The sequence below is a fragment of the Stigmatopora nigra genome, chromosome 5 (genome assembly GCF_051989575.1).
Source record: "Stigmatopora nigra isolate UIUO_SnigA chromosome 5, RoL_Snig_1.1, whole genome shotgun sequence".
NCBI classification, from domain to species: domain Eukaryota; kingdom Metazoa; phylum Chordata; class Actinopteri; order Syngnathiformes; family Syngnathidae; genus Stigmatopora; species Stigmatopora nigra.
In genome coordinates this window covers 3,405,001-3,420,697 of record NC_135512.1, presented here as the reverse complement: position 1 = coordinate 3,420,697, position 15,697 = coordinate 3,405,001, and the positions used below count along the sequence as shown (strand labels likewise).

General features: G+C 36.2%; 2 protein-coding genes and 3 long non-coding RNA genes across 7 annotated transcripts; 2 read left to right on the top strand and 3 right to left on the bottom strand.

The window, feature by feature from the left end:
• The first annotated feature begins 141 nt into the window (after positions 1-141).
• Positions 142-8,747, top strand: LOC144196520 (uncharacterized). 2 transcript variants are annotated; one of them, XM_077716756.1, is made up of 15 exons: positions 142-532; positions 1,355-1,465; positions 1,761-1,845; positions 1,911-2,033; positions 2,104-2,310; positions 2,387-2,452; positions 3,452-3,517; positions 4,115-4,275; positions 4,968-4,997; positions 5,031-5,106; positions 5,197-5,307; positions 6,399-6,647; positions 6,734-6,897; positions 7,831-7,920; positions 8,026-8,747. In XM_077716756.1, exons 2-15 carry the CDS (start codon positions 1,368-1,370, stop codon positions 8,045-8,047), a joined length of 1,548 nt encoding a protein of 515 aa, XP_077572882.1. In that variant the 5' UTR covers positions 142-532; positions 1,355-1,367; the 3' UTR covers positions 8,048-8,747. The 2 variants fall into 2 exon arrangements, with proteins under 2 accessions (XP_077572882.1, XP_077572881.1); XM_077716755.1 differs by having other exon boundaries at positions 145-532; positions 4,968-5,106.
• On the bottom strand, positions 7,939-9,016 carry LOC144196521 (uncharacterized). The gene is made up of 2 exons (XR_013326340.1): positions 8,956-9,016; positions 7,939-8,913 (listed from the first exon to the last, which is right to left on the bottom strand). It is a non-coding gene; the product is annotated as an uncharacterized LOC144196521 (long non-coding RNA).
• Positions 9,017-10,006: 990 nt separating this feature from the next.
• On the bottom strand, positions 10,007-11,943 carry chst14 (carbohydrate (N-acetylgalactosamine 4-0) sulfotransferase 14). 2 transcript variants are annotated; one of them, XM_077716619.1, is made up of 3 exons: positions 11,848-11,916; positions 11,503-11,773; positions 10,007-10,911 (listed from the first exon to the last, which is right to left on the bottom strand). In XM_077716619.1, exons 1-3 carry the CDS (start codon positions 11,856-11,858, stop codon positions 10,075-10,077), a joined length of 1,119 nt encoding a protein of 372 aa, XP_077572745.1. In that variant the 5' UTR covers positions 11,859-11,916; the 3' UTR covers positions 10,007-10,074. The 2 variants fall into 2 exon arrangements, with proteins under 2 accessions (XP_077572745.1, XP_077572744.1); XM_077716618.1 differs by having other exon boundaries at positions 11,503-11,943.
• LOC144196438 (uncharacterized) lies at positions 11,136-13,656 on the top strand. The gene is made up of 5 exons (XR_013326320.1): positions 11,136-11,921; positions 12,946-13,013; positions 13,087-13,160; positions 13,228-13,301; positions 13,387-13,656. It is a non-coding gene; the product is annotated as an uncharacterized LOC144196438 (long non-coding RNA).
• On the bottom strand, positions 12,146-13,532 carry LOC144196439 (uncharacterized). Its single transcript, XR_013326321.1, has 4 exons — positions 13,367-13,532; positions 13,187-13,293; positions 12,918-13,011; positions 12,146-12,237 (listed from the first exon to the last, which is right to left on the bottom strand). It is a non-coding gene; the product is annotated as an uncharacterized LOC144196439 (long non-coding RNA).
• Positions 13,657-15,697: the final 2,041 nt, after the last annotated feature.

Here is a 15,697-nt window from a genome sequence, read left to right as displayed (position 1 = left end):
CGTTTTGAATAAAATAATATTGGCTTTATGACGTCACGAATGACAGCGGTTTTTTTCATTGTAATATAAATCTTTCAAAATTCTAAAGGAACAAATATACGCCTTGTCGAAGAAAAATAATAATCAACAAAAACGGCATCACCACATGCAAGAAAAGCGCATTACCGCAAGTAAAAAATAAAAATAAAAATAACCAAATTTAGCTAGCCTAACTATGCTAGTAAACAGATGACGTCACGCGACGCTGCTTGTTAAACAAACATTTGCGAACCTTTAATCTTACGGTCAACATCAAATATCCTCTACGCTTGTGTGTTACAAAATTATTGGAAAATAATCGTCTCGTCTTCTGTGTATTTGCAACTCGACTCAACGCTCAAATTCGATTGTTTTTGGACTTGTAGCCCTTCGTAAATTTGCAATTTTAGGCAAAAAAAAGAAGCCATGATGTCACTTTGGGTCCATCGTACGAGATTCCCCAAATTCAATCGGCCACAGAAAACATTGTGAAACGGCCGCAAGACGATGTCAGGTAACATTATTATTATTATTATTATCATCATTATTATCATCATTATTATTATTAATATGATACAAAAGTATCCTAATGTGTACGATGCCTCTGAATTTCCATGTGTGTTCCAACGAAAATTAACTGGTGGGTACAAGTTATGCTAACTTCTAGCATATTTTTCAATTGTACATCCACATAAACTTGTTTATTTAATTTTCTTTCATTAGTGTTTTGGACATTGGGCTTTTCTTTATCACCTTATTTTGCATATTAAACAGTTAAGGTTGTCAATAAATAAGGCCTAGCATGGTGTCAAAGTGGCGGCCCGGGGGCCAAATCTGGCCTGCCACATCATTTTGTGCGGTCCGAGAAAGTAAATCATGAGTGGCGACTTTCTGTTTTAGGATGAAATTAAAATGAAGAGTATAGATGTATTTTACATTTCCTGATTTTCACCCTTTTAAATTAATTTGTCATTTTTTTAAATCAATTTTTCTGTGTTTTTAGTTCAAAAATCATTTTGTAAAATCTAAAAATATATAAAAAAAGCTAAAATAAACATTGTTTTAGATCTAAATAAAATGGAACATTCAAAGCTTTTAATCCAGTTCTTTTAATCATTTATAAAATTTAAAAAAAAATCTAATTTTATATCCAAAATGGTCCGGCCCACATGAAATCGAGTTGTTGTTAACCCGGCCCAGTCTGACACCCCTGGCCGCCTAGCATGATAGAAAAACATGTCAAAAGTGAGTCTATGGATTGGATAACTTTATTCATCCCGTATTCGGGTAATTTCTGGCACAATTGTACTTGAGTGAACCAAGTTGTTCTTTTCAGATGCCAAAAGAGAATGCAGCAGACCCATGAAGCCGTCGTACCTCTTCCTAATCGGCCTACATCCAAATCGCCTGATCACGGCGATGAACGACTACAAGTGACGGACGAAAAGTTTGTTAATAATCTCAAGTGCTTCTTCCTTAACACAGTGTGAACCCCAAAAAAATAATACAACACATCTTAACACACTCATTAACAATGCCTAAATTACTTTCTATCTCTCAAACTCAACTTCAAAAACATTTTAGTGTTAAACCAAACACCAACAATTCATTAAAAAAAACTACCTGATGCTAACAAAATGTAAGAAAGTTATATTATAGTTATAAAATACACAATTTTTTAGAGTATTCTTCATTTTGTTTTTGGAAAAATGTTAATTTCAGCCCTCCTTTTTGTCTTGCAGGCTTCTTGGGCTGCAGGAAAACATCAACAAAGTCAAATCAGACCTAGAAAATGCACACGGATGTATCAAAATCTTACTCTCTCAAGTAAATAAAAAACAACTGGACAATCCTGCAAGAATTCGTCAATTTAACGGAATTTTCTGTTCCAGGTGGCTGAGAGAGACAAAGACATTGATAATCTCAATCATGCACTTCAAGGACCTCACCAGGTCTTTAATTTGGAGACTCAGAACAACACCAACAAGAAATTGATTTGTTATCTCAACCTTCAGGTAAAAAAAAGGACTGTCTTATTATTTTTTTTAATGCCAAAGCCAATTTTGAATTTTTTTTAAAATTCAGATTGAGTATCTGCAAGAGAGCAACAAAACACTCGAGCATAAAATCGAAGGACTGCAGCAAAAAGCTACGGCCGAAGTAGCCGACCTTTCTCTGAAGAATTTGGACCTGTGTCGAAAGTTAACGCAAAAAAACAACGTCATGAGGCAGACCAAGATGGACAAAAAGCAAGTGCTGGATATTGCGTACCGAAATTTGTCCGCTTCCAAAGTGAGGAAACCTAATTGAAGAGTGTATGTACGCAAGTAGCAATTTAAGATTGAAGTTTTCAACCTTGTTTCCACAGGAAGTTATTATCAGTCAGCAGGAAGTCATTAAGGATTTGGAGGATAACCTTGTTAAAGTAAGAGGGGTAAGTTGCTGTTTTATCAGTTTTTCCATGTATTTTTCATCTTAAGTTTTTTTGGGGGGAGGTTTCTATAGGTTTTAGGTCAGGGGATGGTAGGGTACTGTATTTATTATTATTTTTGACTAAATGTGAATCATTTTTTCATGGTTTGTCTAGTTCTGCGAATTACATGTTAAAATATGGAATGTTGAAAGTTTCTAAATGTTATAAGGCAATCAAAAAAAAGTCTTTTTAAAAAGGCGTTTTCTTTAAAAACGTTTTTGGTTACCGTATTTTCACGACTATAAGGCGCACTTAAAAGTCTTAAATTTTCTCCTAAATAGACAGTGCGCCTTATAATACAGTGCGCCTTATATATGGGAAAAAAAACAGAAAACCAAAAACCACCACTATCGGATATTAAAAAAACACAAATGCCTGAACTGAAACAATACTGTTAAAAATGCAGATGCCATTTTAGTTTACAAAATCTCCCATCATATAGCTCCTCCCCCACTGCAAGATTTTATGCAAAAAAAAACAATCAAAACATCAACAGTGGCTGGCTCTAGATGTGACTGTAAAGTAGTGAGTGCTTCATACCTGGAAGTCAATAGCAATTACCCTATTTTCACGACTATAAGGCGTACTTAAAACTCTTAAACTTTCTCCAAAATAGACAGTGCGCCTTATAATACAGTGCGCCTTATAATACAGTGCGCCTTATAATTCAGTGCGCCTTATATATGGAAAAAAATGTCATTCATTGAGGGTGCGCCTTATAATGCGGTGCGCCTTATAGTGGTGAAAATATGGTACCTTATTTTTTTATGACATGATAATAATAATAATAATCGGACATAAACTTTGTCGTCATCAACAACAACAAAAAGCCTAATTGTCATCATACCCAAAACTGCATATGATGAAATTGGTAGTGCTTCTCCATGTTTGCCACAGATTTGAATTGGACACCTTTGCTCTTTAGTTTATATTCCAACTGCTGGGTTTTTGTTTTCGCAGGAACTTCCAGACACCCGTCCAAGTAGTTTAGATCGAATTGTCGACCTGGAAAAAGCCGTCCAGAATGTGAGTCATTGTTGTCATCAACGCCAAAATTCCATTTTTTTTATAGATCTAAAACCATGTTTATTGTTTCATGTTTTTTTTCTTAGTAGTAAAGGGAAAATCTCTTTTACTCATTATGTTCCATATTATAGTGGAAAACACAATATTTTTATATATTTTTAGATTTTATGAAATGTTTTTTGAACTGAAAACAGAAAAAAATGATTAAAAAATTAAGGAAAATATGGAAATTTTATATACATCTACTCAGTTTTATATAGTTTTTTATAGAGCTAAAAATGTTTATTCTAGCTTTTTTAAATATATTTTTATATTGTTTTTTATTTTTGAACTAAAAACACAGGAAAAAAATGATAAAAAAATGACAGTTATTGGTTTTAAATGGGGAAAATCAGGATATTTTATATACATCTATACTCTTCATTTTAATTTGATCCTAAAAACAGAAAGTCGGCACTCATGATTTACCTTCTCGGACCGCACAAAATGATGTGGCTGGCCAGATTTGGCCCCCGGGCCGCCACTTTGACACTGTGCCTTACAGAAATGACCTTAGAAGCTGGCTTGTTGACATTTGCATGTGTTTATGTCCCAAAGCTGGAGCGGGAAAGGCTGGAGCTTCGCTCGCAGCTGTCGGTGTGTAAAGACACCAAATTGGACACTCGCTGGGACTTTCAGCCTGCTGAACGTCTTCAGAAAAGTGAAGAAGAAGAAGAATCCGCTACGGCTCAACGAAAGAAGGCCGCTCGAGCTCTTGGGTTTGTTTACAGATGAATACAGTGTTCCCTCGCTACATGGCGCTTTAGCTATCGCGGACTCAGAGCTTCGCAGATTTTTTTCAGGAAAAAAATAATACAAAATTTAAATATATTCAATTAAAATGATAAATTACATCATTTTTCAAGAGATGGAAACAAAATATTCAATAAGAATTAGTACAGTGTTCCATCGCTACTTGGCCCTTTAGCTGTCGCGGACTCAGAGCTTTGCAGATTTTTTTCAGGAAAAAAATAAATACAAAATTTAAAGATATTCAATTAAAATTATAAATTACATCATTTGACCAGAGGTGGAAACAAAATATTCAATAAGAATTAGTAATTGCATCAAAAAAGGCCAAAGAAATGGTCAATAACATGGTGAGAGTTCAGGAATGGCATTAATGACGTCGTGGCTGTTTACAGGCGCATCTTCACCACCCAAAAAAAATGTTCACAACTCCCAATAACGATGTTTCTTACGTACAAAAAACTGCAGAAAATCCTCCATCCGGACTACTATGATGTTTTTGCTTGGTGGTGCTTTTGTGTTAGACGTTTCTTTAAGCATTTTTGAAGGGGCACGCCTACTTCACGGAAATGCACTTATTGCGGGGCGTCCCGGTCCCCATTAACCAATTTTCTTTCCATGATTGCGAATAGGAATGAAGGATGTTTTTTTTCCTCCTCAGGCAACTGCAGGAGGCGTCCAAAAATCTAGAGGGGAACCTTGCCAACTTGCCAAAACAATTAGATTTGTCCCAACAATGCATGGTGCAAGAGAACATAAAGCTACAAGGTGACAAGACCACGCTGACCAAAGAGAAGCAAGTAATAATAATCAACTCTATCAAGTCTATGATTTATGTCTATTTTATTTAGCTTGTCATAACAAGTGGTTTTCATTCTTGGCTTGTTTAGAATATCAATGCTGGGATGGAGGAGATTCTACGTGAGCGAGACCAGCTCAAATTGAGCATGCACTCTTATATCAATGCAATTTACAGGATTGAGGACATGATGAGGACAAAGGTGAGAATAATACACTTCGAATTTCCTATGGATTTTCAAGAATAGCAATGCTAGCCTTAGTCAATCATGAGTGCCGACTTTCTGTTTTAGGATCAAATTAAAAGGAAGAGTATAGATGTATATTAAATATCCTGATTTTTCCCGTTTTAAATCAATAATTGTAATTTATTTAATCCATTTTTTCTGTGTTTTTAGTTCAAAAATCATTTGGTAAAATCTAAAGATTTATTTTAAAAAAGCTCAAATAAACATTGTTTTAGATTTATGAAAAAATATTCAGGGCTTTTAATCCAGTTTATTTAATCCAGTTATAAAAATAAAATGAATAACTGCAAAATAGGGTCACTCCTAGTTTTAAAAAACAAAATAATAATAATATTGTTATTCAGCGTGGATATTCACATTTTTATAAACTTACAAAAAAATACCCTAGAAAAAAAATAACATGATGTAGGAAACCATGATATTCAAGGGATTACTGTATTTTCACCATTCAACATTTCAATGTTTTTTTTGGGGGGGTCATTGAAAATCTGAAAGCAAATCGTGACTTACCGTATTTTCACGACTATAAGGCGCACCGCATTATAAGGCGCACCCTCAATGAATGACATTTTTCCATATATAAGGCGCACTGTATTATAAGGTGCACTGTCTATTTTGGAGAAAATTTAAGACTTTTAAGTGCGCCTTATAGTCGTAAAAAAAAAACGGTAATTGCTATTGACTTCCAGGTATGAAGCACTCACTACACCACAGTCACCTCTAGAGCCAGCCATTGTTGATGTTTTGGATTTTTTTGTATAAAATCTTGCAGTGGGGGAGGAGCTATATGATGGACGATGTTGTAAACTAAGATGGCTGATCTGCATATTTAACAGTATTGTTTCAGTTCAGGCGTTTGTGTTTTTTTAATATCCGACAGTGGTGGTTTTTGGTTTTCATTTTTTTCTATATATAAGGCGCACTGGATTATAAGGCGCACTGTCTATTTTAGAGAAAATTTAAGACTTTTAAGTGCGCCTTATAGTCGTGAAAATACGGTCATTAAACCCTAAAAGCAGTCGTGACTTTGATACGTTCCACCACAGGATCAGGAGAATTTTGAACTGGTGGAGCGCCTGCAGGCGACCCAGTCAAACCTCCAAGAGAACGAGCAGCGACTGCAGATGACGGAGGAGCTGGTGAGCGCCATCGACATGGAGCTGCGCAAAGCCCAGGAAACCCTGGGCGCCCTTCTCTCCGCCCTGGCCAGCGTGCGAGAGCTCTGCACCAGACTGGACTCGGACAAGGAGCTGACAGCGTGCGAGCTCACGTCTAAAAGCCTGGAGCTCGATATCGTGAGGCTTCCTCGCTCTTGTTGTTCTTGTGTATTATTTTAATGGAGAAGTTTGCTATATCTTTTGGTTTTTTTTTTGCTCTCGAGGTTCGCTCGGAAACTGAGTCGCTGAAAAAGCAACTCGAGGACGAAAAGGCAAGGGGGATCAACTTGCAGACGCTGCTTAACGCCACGCTTCAGAAGCTCAGCGACAGAGACTTCAAACTGAGGGTGCTACGAGACCGGCTCACCGCACCAGCAAACAATATCATGTAAGGCAAATTAGTTGGCGTGTGGGTCGTTTTAGAACAGGTGTCAAAGTGGCGGCTCGGGGGCCAAATGTGGCCCGCCGCATCATTTTGTGTGGCCCGAGAATGTTAATTATCAGTGCGGACTTTCTGTTTTAGGATCAAATTTAAATGAATAGTATAGATGGATATTAAGTTTCCTGATTTTTTCCCCTTTTAAATCAATAATTGTTATTTTTTAATCCATTTTTTTCTGTTTTTTTAGTTCAAAAATCATTTTGTAAAATCTAAAAATATATCAAAAAAAGCTAAAATAGACTTTGTTTTAGATCTATAAAAAACGGAATATTCAGGGATTTTAATCCAGTTGTTTTAATCCATTTATAAAAAATTTAAAAAAAGATCTAAATATTATATATAAAATGATCCCTTGTAAATCAATAATTGTCATTTTTTAATCCATTTTTTTCTGTTTTTAGTTCAAAAATCATTTTGTAAAATCTAAAAATATATCAAAAAAAACTAAAATAGACTTTGTTTTAGATCTATAAAAAAACGGAATATTCAGGGATTTTAATCCATTTGTTTTAATCCATTAATAAAAAAAGATATAAGTATTATTTATGAAATGATCCGGCTTACGTGAAATCAAGTTGACGTTAAAGTGGCCCGTGAACCAAACCCGAGTCTAAATTTAACATAATTCACATGTATATCACTAAAAAAGAGGCTCAATCCTGCTTTTCATGTTATTATTAGGACTAACCAGTAATGAATTGAACTGTGATACAAAATAAATCATTTCAAAAGAGTAGTATTTAGCAGACTTTACTCATAGAAATGTCAATGAGGATGGTTGGGAAATCATCAGACTTTTTTCAACCCACAACAAATCTTTAGTGAGGAAAAAGCTATTGCTATTTAATAATGGCATCTTAACATTTTGCTTATTTACAGCGGCGACTGCAACAACCAGAATCTACAAGTACCTGAACGACAGGCGGAGGTCAACGAACAGACTAATGTGAGGCCGACCAGGGAGCAGCAGTAAGTCATGCCTATAAGGCTATTTACATACCCGCACTTTTTATTGATAACCCAAAGAAATTCCATTTCATCCAACTATCTTATGGTATCTTGTCATCTTTACAGACACGTGAGTTTCAGGGACTAATTTTGGTTTGAAGACCACCTATATGGAAGTAACACCATCCAAAATGGCTGACTGGTTCCTACCACATTAGAGGAGCCCTCACTAGCTGGACTGTCGTTTTAAATGGGAGGACTACCATTACCGCCAATTAATAGGTATTGCATGTTTCTTGATGTTTTTATACATATATATATATATAATTATATTTTTAGTTTGCCTTATAAATGCTCTCGCTTTGAGAGGTTGCACTCCTTAATTTATTAAAGAAATAATGACATTAATTTCAACAAAAAATGGTTTAGCAGTCATCAAGTGAAATATCAATTCTTGTAATTTTTTGGGTGATATTTAAATGTCATTTTTTCAAAATTTTAAAAACTTTTTTGTCCTTTTATTTCCAGTTTTTAGATGTTTTTTAAAATTATTTTAAAGTTGTTTAAAAAACATTTGATGCACAATTGCATGTGTCAGCACACTCAAGAAAAATCGTTTTTTTTGGGGAGACGATTTTTGTTAATTTTTTTCTTAAATCCGTCGTAGAAATAGACCAAAAGGCCAAATATTTCCTCAGATCAAAACGACTCACCGTTTAAGCCGAGAGAAAATAATCCACAACCCGCTGACCTTGTGTTCTGTGTACGTTTTAGCAGCTGAAGAAAAGTCATGCTGTAAAAATGTGAACATTCTTTACTCAAGTAAGTAAAAAATATATAAAATACAATAGATGTTTAGTGGACTCAAAAGTAGAAAATGTAAACATACAATACTAAAATATCCAAATTGAATAATAAGTGCATATAATATTTTGGGTTGAACATTATGTTAGGACTGCAAATTACAATGTTTTTATGTCGTTTTTTTTTTCCAGGGAAAAATGACATAGGTACCTATGTCGTTTTTTTTCCAGGAAAAAAAAATGACATAGGTACGTACCTATGTCGTTTTTTCGACATAGGTACCTATGTTGTTTTTTTCCAGGAAAAAAAAAAACGACATAGGTACCTATGTCGTTTTTTCGACATAGGTACCTATGTCGTTTTTTCGACATAGGTACCTATGTCGTTTTTTCGACATAGGTACCTATGTCGTTTTTTCGACATAGGTACCTATGTCGTTTTTTCGACATAGGTACCTATGTCGTTTTTTCGACATAGGTACCTATGTCGTTTTTTCGACATAGGTACCTATGTCGTTTTTTTCGACATAGGTACCTATGTCGTTTTTTCGACATAGGTACCTATGTCGTTTTTTCGACATAGGTACCTATGTCGTTTTTTCGACATAGGTACCTATGTCGTTTTTTTCGACATAGGTACCTATGTCGTTTTTTCGACATAGGTACATGTCGTTTTTTCGACATAGGTACCTATGTCGTTTTTTCGACATAGGTACCTATGTCGTTTTTTCGACATAGGTACCTATGTCGTTTTTTCGACATAGGTACCTATGTCGTTTTTTTTCCAGGAAAAAATGACATAGGTACCTATGTCATTTTTTCGACATAGGTACATATGTCGTTTTTTTTCCAGGAATAATAAAAACAACATAGGTACGTACCTATGTCGTTTTTTTTCCAGGAAAAAAAAACGACATAGGTACCTATGTCGTTTTTTCGACATAGGTACCTATGTTGTTTTTTTCCAGGAAAAAAAAACGACAGGTAACTGTCATTTTTTCGACATAGGTACCTATGTCGAAAAAACGACAGGTAACTGTCATTTTTTCGACATAGGTACCTATGTCGTTTTTTTCCCAGGAAAAAAAAAACGACATAGGTACCTATGTCGTTTTTTCGACATAGGTACCTATGTTGTTTTTTTCCAGGAAAAAAAACGACAGGTAACTATGTCATTTTTTCGACATAGGTACATATGTCGTTTTTTTCCAGGAATAATAAAAACAACATAGGTACCTATGTCGTTTTTTTTCCAGGAAAAAATGACATAGGTACCTATGTCATTTTTTCCTGGAAAAAAAACGACATAGGTACCTATGTCGCTTTCAGTTGTCTCCCAAAATTCACATTAACATTGTCAACCCAATTTAATTTAATGTCGGCAGTGCTCAGCGGTGGTATTGGGGAGTGGATAGGCAAAGAGGGAAAAATCTAAAATGTACTTGGGGAGGAGCTCTCTCAGAAGCTTTTGCGGCAGACCACACAAGTAATAGTGCAGCGTCTCTGCCGTCACGGGTTTGTACCACGACTGCCTTGTCGGGAAAGTGACGTGCGGTGGCGCCCCGACGGCGCGGAGCACAGATTCGGCGTCCTGTTGGAGACTCTCGTACGAGCCGATAAAGTCGTAGTGCACGGCGCAGGGCTGGCACAAGTTGTACATGGGCATCCAGTGTTCGTTCATACGTTCTACGTCCTCGTCCAGGAGGTAACGAACAAACTCTGCGAAGGTGACATCGTCGCCGCGGTTCCTGCGTGAGGTTTCGGCGCCCTTGCGGTTCTTGCGGTAGCGTTTGATGATCTCGGCGCCGTACTTGCGCTGGTAGGACTCGATCTCGCCGAACTTGTTCCGGTAGGCGGAGAGCAGGCGTTCGGTGGGCTCGCGTACGAACATGAACTTGAAATAATGGCGCAGGCGGTAGCGGATGGCGTCCGGTTTCAGCGAGGACAGGAAGGTGAGATCTCGCTGGTGATCCATCTTGATGTTGACGTCCACGCTCTCTAATGTGCCGCCCAGTACTTTGAGCACGCGCTTCCAGTTGGAGCAGGCTACCTTGGGTACGTAGCAGTACAGAAAGCGATACTGGTCGTTGACCAGTACGTGCTGCAGAAGCGTCTTCCTTTGCTGCGGCGTCAGCGACCAGACGTCGTGCGGCATGTTCTTCTGGCCGCAAACCGACGTCAAGGTCCGGTTACGGATGTCCCGCAGGATCTGGACCAGATGGAAAATGGGTAAGTTTGCGTCGCGAGTGGCTTCCAGGTGAGAAAAAATACTTTTATTCACATTAAAAGTTTGGACTAGTTGATTTGCTGCCTGTCATTGATGGCAACAGACATCTAATCCATATATACTGCAGTCAAAATGGATTAGACCACCTGTGTCAAAGTGGCGGCCCGGGGGCCAAATCTGGCCTGCCACATCATTTTTGTGCGGCCCGAGAAAGTAAATCTTGAGTGCTGACTTTCTGTTTTATGCTCAAATTCAAATGAAGAGTTTAGGAGTATATTACATTTCCTGATTTACCCCCTTTTAAATCAATAACTATTTTTTTAATACATTTTTTTGAGTTTTTACAATTTTTAGTTCAAAAATCATTAAGGAAAATATAAAAATAAATTTAAACAAAGCTAAAATAAACATTGTTTTAGATCTATAAAAAACGGCATATACAGGGCTTTTAATCCAGTTCTTTTAATCCGTTTTTTAAAAAAAATCTAAATATTATATCTAAAATGACCCGGTTTGTCTTGTATGTCTGAAATGAATCTTCAAGTACAGGCGAGGAGTGAGTGCAAGTCTTACCTGAGCCTCGACGTCGTCCGTCGCCGGCACCGACTGACCCGAACGCCGGCCGACAAGCAGCCGCTTACTTCCCCGGGGAGGAGGCGTCTCCACGCCGTTGAGCATTCCTTTTTCGATCATAAGTAGCAGGCCTCCGGAGGCGACGATCACCAGGAACGTCAGGACAGACGGGAGCACCGCGGCCGAGTGGCGACGTCCCCCCGCCCCCGCCGATGTCGAGGCCGAGCTCCGAATACCACCGTCCGGGCCGCTTCTCTTCCCCGAGTCCGACCTTCGAGGAGCCATTGCCGGCTCCGTCGGAAAGATTCTGGCTCAGCAAACAAAAGCGCCGGATGACTGACTTACCACGTCCCCATAGTTAACTTTTCCTCCAGTCAAACTTCACGAGTGGAGTTTCCTGCAAGACTTTCAAAATAAAAGTAAGTACCTAACGATCAGTGTTACTTGATTTAAACCATGCACAAATTAGGATCTTTTTTTCCCGTTTTTAAAGAAAAAAAGCCTAACTATACTATGCCCCCCCCAAACGACATAGTATAGCAAGGCTTTTAAAGTTTTTAAATAGAAAATTGTTCATTCATTTTCTATATTATGCATTCTTGCTTGGTGATGATGTGAGAACACTGTAGTGTAGTGGTTAACTCACCTGTCTTTCGTCGGGGAGACGTGGGTTTGATCCCTGGATGGGACACATCATTTTCACTTAGTTGTTTCTGTGGACTTCTTGTCAAGACACTGAAATGATTACAGAGAAAAGTGTAAGCCACTTGGTGGAGCAGAGGTTAGAACACTGGACTCCCGTCTGGGAGACCTGGGTTCGATTCCCGCTGTCGTCATTTGGTTGATCACCAAACCATGTCGGTGAGTAAATGGAAGAAGAAGAAAAAAAAAGAATAACCTTTTTAATTTAAATTAAACACTTAGTCATACTTTTCAGTAAAAGGTTATATTCCGAACTGCCTTCGGCAGTTCGGAAGACACTTGATGGACCTGTATGTGCGAAAGGCGTTCTCGGGTCGGCCTTCGGCCGACCCTCGACCGCTTGCTTGGTCAGTCAACCGCCGACACCGGGAAGCGAACTCACGTTCTCTCGGTGCAAAGGCGAGTGTGCAACCCACTACACCAACTCGTGCCCCACTTATACATAGGTGTTGAAACGTTTTATCCAAGGAAATGGGGTGAAACACTTAGTCATTTTTTTGGACAAAATGCTTCATCCACCACTGAATACTTTATTCAGTTAGACACTTAGGCATTAATACTTATTCTTTTACCTGAACAATTGTGGGAAAATCTTTGCTTGCACTGGGATTCGAACCCAGGACCACAGAAGTGGGAGGCTGATGACTTATCCATTAGGCCACCACCCTGTGTGAGAAAGCAGTAGTACTTGTACTTTTACCTCTTTCATTTACCTGAATAATAGTAGAAATATCTTTGCAGGCACTGGGACTTGAACCCAAGACCAAAGAGGTGGAAGACTGATGACTTAGCCACTGGGCCACCACCCTGTGAGAGCAGATAGTAGTACTTATACTTTTACCTCTTTCATTTACCTGAACAATAGTATGAAAATCTTTGCAGGCACTGGGACTTGAACCCAAGACCACAGAGGTGGAAGACTGATGACTTAACCACTGGGCCACCAACCTGTGAAAGTAAGTAGTAGTACTTATACTTTTACCTCTTTCATTTACTTGAACAATAGTATGAAAATCTTTGCAGGCACTTGGATTTGAACCCAGAACGACAGATGTGGGAGACTGATGACTTATCCACTGGGCCACCACCCTGTGAAAGTAAGTAGTAGTACTTATACTTTTATCTCTTTGATTTACCTGAATAATAGTGGGAATGTCTTTACACTCCATTCTTGTCCTCCAGCTCCTCTTCCACATTGTCAAAAGCATCTTTAATGGCGGTGGCGACGTGCATCTGTCGCTACTGCGACCGGTCAGCGTACCCTTCCCGACTGGACGCTGTGAATGACATAAAAGTCACGTGACCAAAGCTATGACGTCAACTGTAACTTACATTCTACAAACATCTTGTACATACAGAAGCCAAGATTCATTCATTATGTGAACAATAAAGGCAAATGGCTATTATTGCTAAAATACCTCGTGTTTTTTTTTTTTTCAAGAAGATAGCCTTACCATGGTCATTTTTATAGAAAATATGCCTTACGATACATGGTCATTTTTTAAGAGAAAAAGCCTTACTATACATGGTCATTTTTAAGAAAAAAAGCCTTACTATACTATGTCGTTTTTTTTTTAAAGAAAAAAAGCCTTACTATACTATGTCGTTTTTTTTCAGAAAAAAAGCCTTACTATACTATGTCGTTTTTTAAAGAAAAAAAGCCTTACTATACTATGTCGTTTTTTAAGAAAAAGCCTTACTATACTATGTCGTTTTTGAAGAGAAAAAGCCTTACTATACTATGTCGTTTTTTAAGAAAAAAAAGCCTTACTATACTATGTCGTTTTTTTTAATAAAAAAGCCTTACTATACTATGTCGTTTTTTTTAATAAAAAAGCCTTACTATACTATGTCGTTTTTTAAATAAAAAAAAGCCTTACTATACTATGTCGTTTTTTGACGAAAAAAAAGGCTTACTATACTATGTCGTTTTTTAAGAAAAAAAAGCCTTACTATACTATGTCGTTTTTTTTAATAAAAAAGCCTTACTATACTATGTCATTTTTTTTTAATAAAAAAGCCTTACTATACTATGTCGTTTTTTTAATAAAAAAAGCCTTACTATACTATGTCGTTTTTTTTAAGAAAAAAAGCCTTACTATACTATGTCGTTTTTTTAATAAAAAAGCCTTACTATACTATGTCGTTTTTTTAATAAAAAAAGCCTTACTATACTATGTCGTTTTTTTAAGAAAAAAAGCCTTACTATACTATGTCGTTTTTTTAAGAAAAAAAGCCTTACTATACTATGTCGTTTTTTAAAGAAAAAAAGCCTTACTATACTATGTCGTTTTTTTTAAATAAAAAAGCCTTACTATACTATGTCATTTTTTTTTAATAAAAAAGCCTTACTATACTATGTCATTTTTTTAATAAAAAAAGCCTTACTATACTATGTCGTTTTTTTTAAAGAAAAAAAGCCTTACTATACTATGTCGTTTTTTAAGAAAAAAAAGCCTTACTATTCTATGTCGTTTTTTTAATAAAAAAAGCCTTACTATACTATGTGGTTTTTTTAATAAAAAAGCCTTACTATACTATGTCGTTTTTTTAATAAAAAAAGCCTTACTATACTATGTCGTTTTTTTAAATAAAAAAAGCCTTACTATACTATGTCGTTTTTTAAGAAAAAAAAAGCCTTACTATACTATGTCGTTTTTTTTAATAAAAAAGCCTTACTATACTATGTCGTTTTTTTTAATAAAAAAGCCTTACTATACTATGTCGTTTTTTTAAGAAAAAAAGCCTTACTATACTATGTCGTTTTTTTTAAGAAATAAAAGCCTTACTATACTATGTCGTTTTTGAAGAAAAAAAGCCTTACTATACTATGTCGTTTTTTAAGAAAAATAAGCCTTACTATACTATGTCGTTTTTTAAGAAAAAAAAGCCTTACTATACTATGTTGTTTTTTTAAAGAAAAAAAGCCTTACTATACTATGTCGTTTTTTAAGAAAAAAAAGCCTTACTATACTATGTCGTTTTTTAAGAAAAAAAGCCTTACTATACTATGTCGTTTTTTAAGAAAAATAAGCCTTACTATACTATGTCGTTTTTTAAGAAAAAAAAGCCTTACTATACTATGTCGTTTTTTAAAGAAAAAAAGCCTTACTATACTATGTCGTTTTTTAAAGAAAAAAATGCCTTACTATACTATGTCGTTTTTTAAAGAAAAAAAGCCTTACTATAAATTGTCGTTTTTTAAGAAAAAAGGCCTTACTATATTATGTCGTTTTTTAAGAAAAAAAAGCCTTACTATAGTTTGTCGTTTTTTAATAAAAAAAAGCCTTACTATACTATGTTGTTTTTTAAAGAAAAAAAGCCTTACTATACTATGTCGTTTTTTAAGAAAAAAAAGCCTTACTATACTATGTCGTTTTTTTAATAAAAAAAAGCCTTACTATACTATGTCGTTTTTTAAAGAAAAAAAGCCTTACTATACTATGTCGTTTTTTAAGAAAAAAAAGCCTTACTATACTATGTCGTTTTTTAA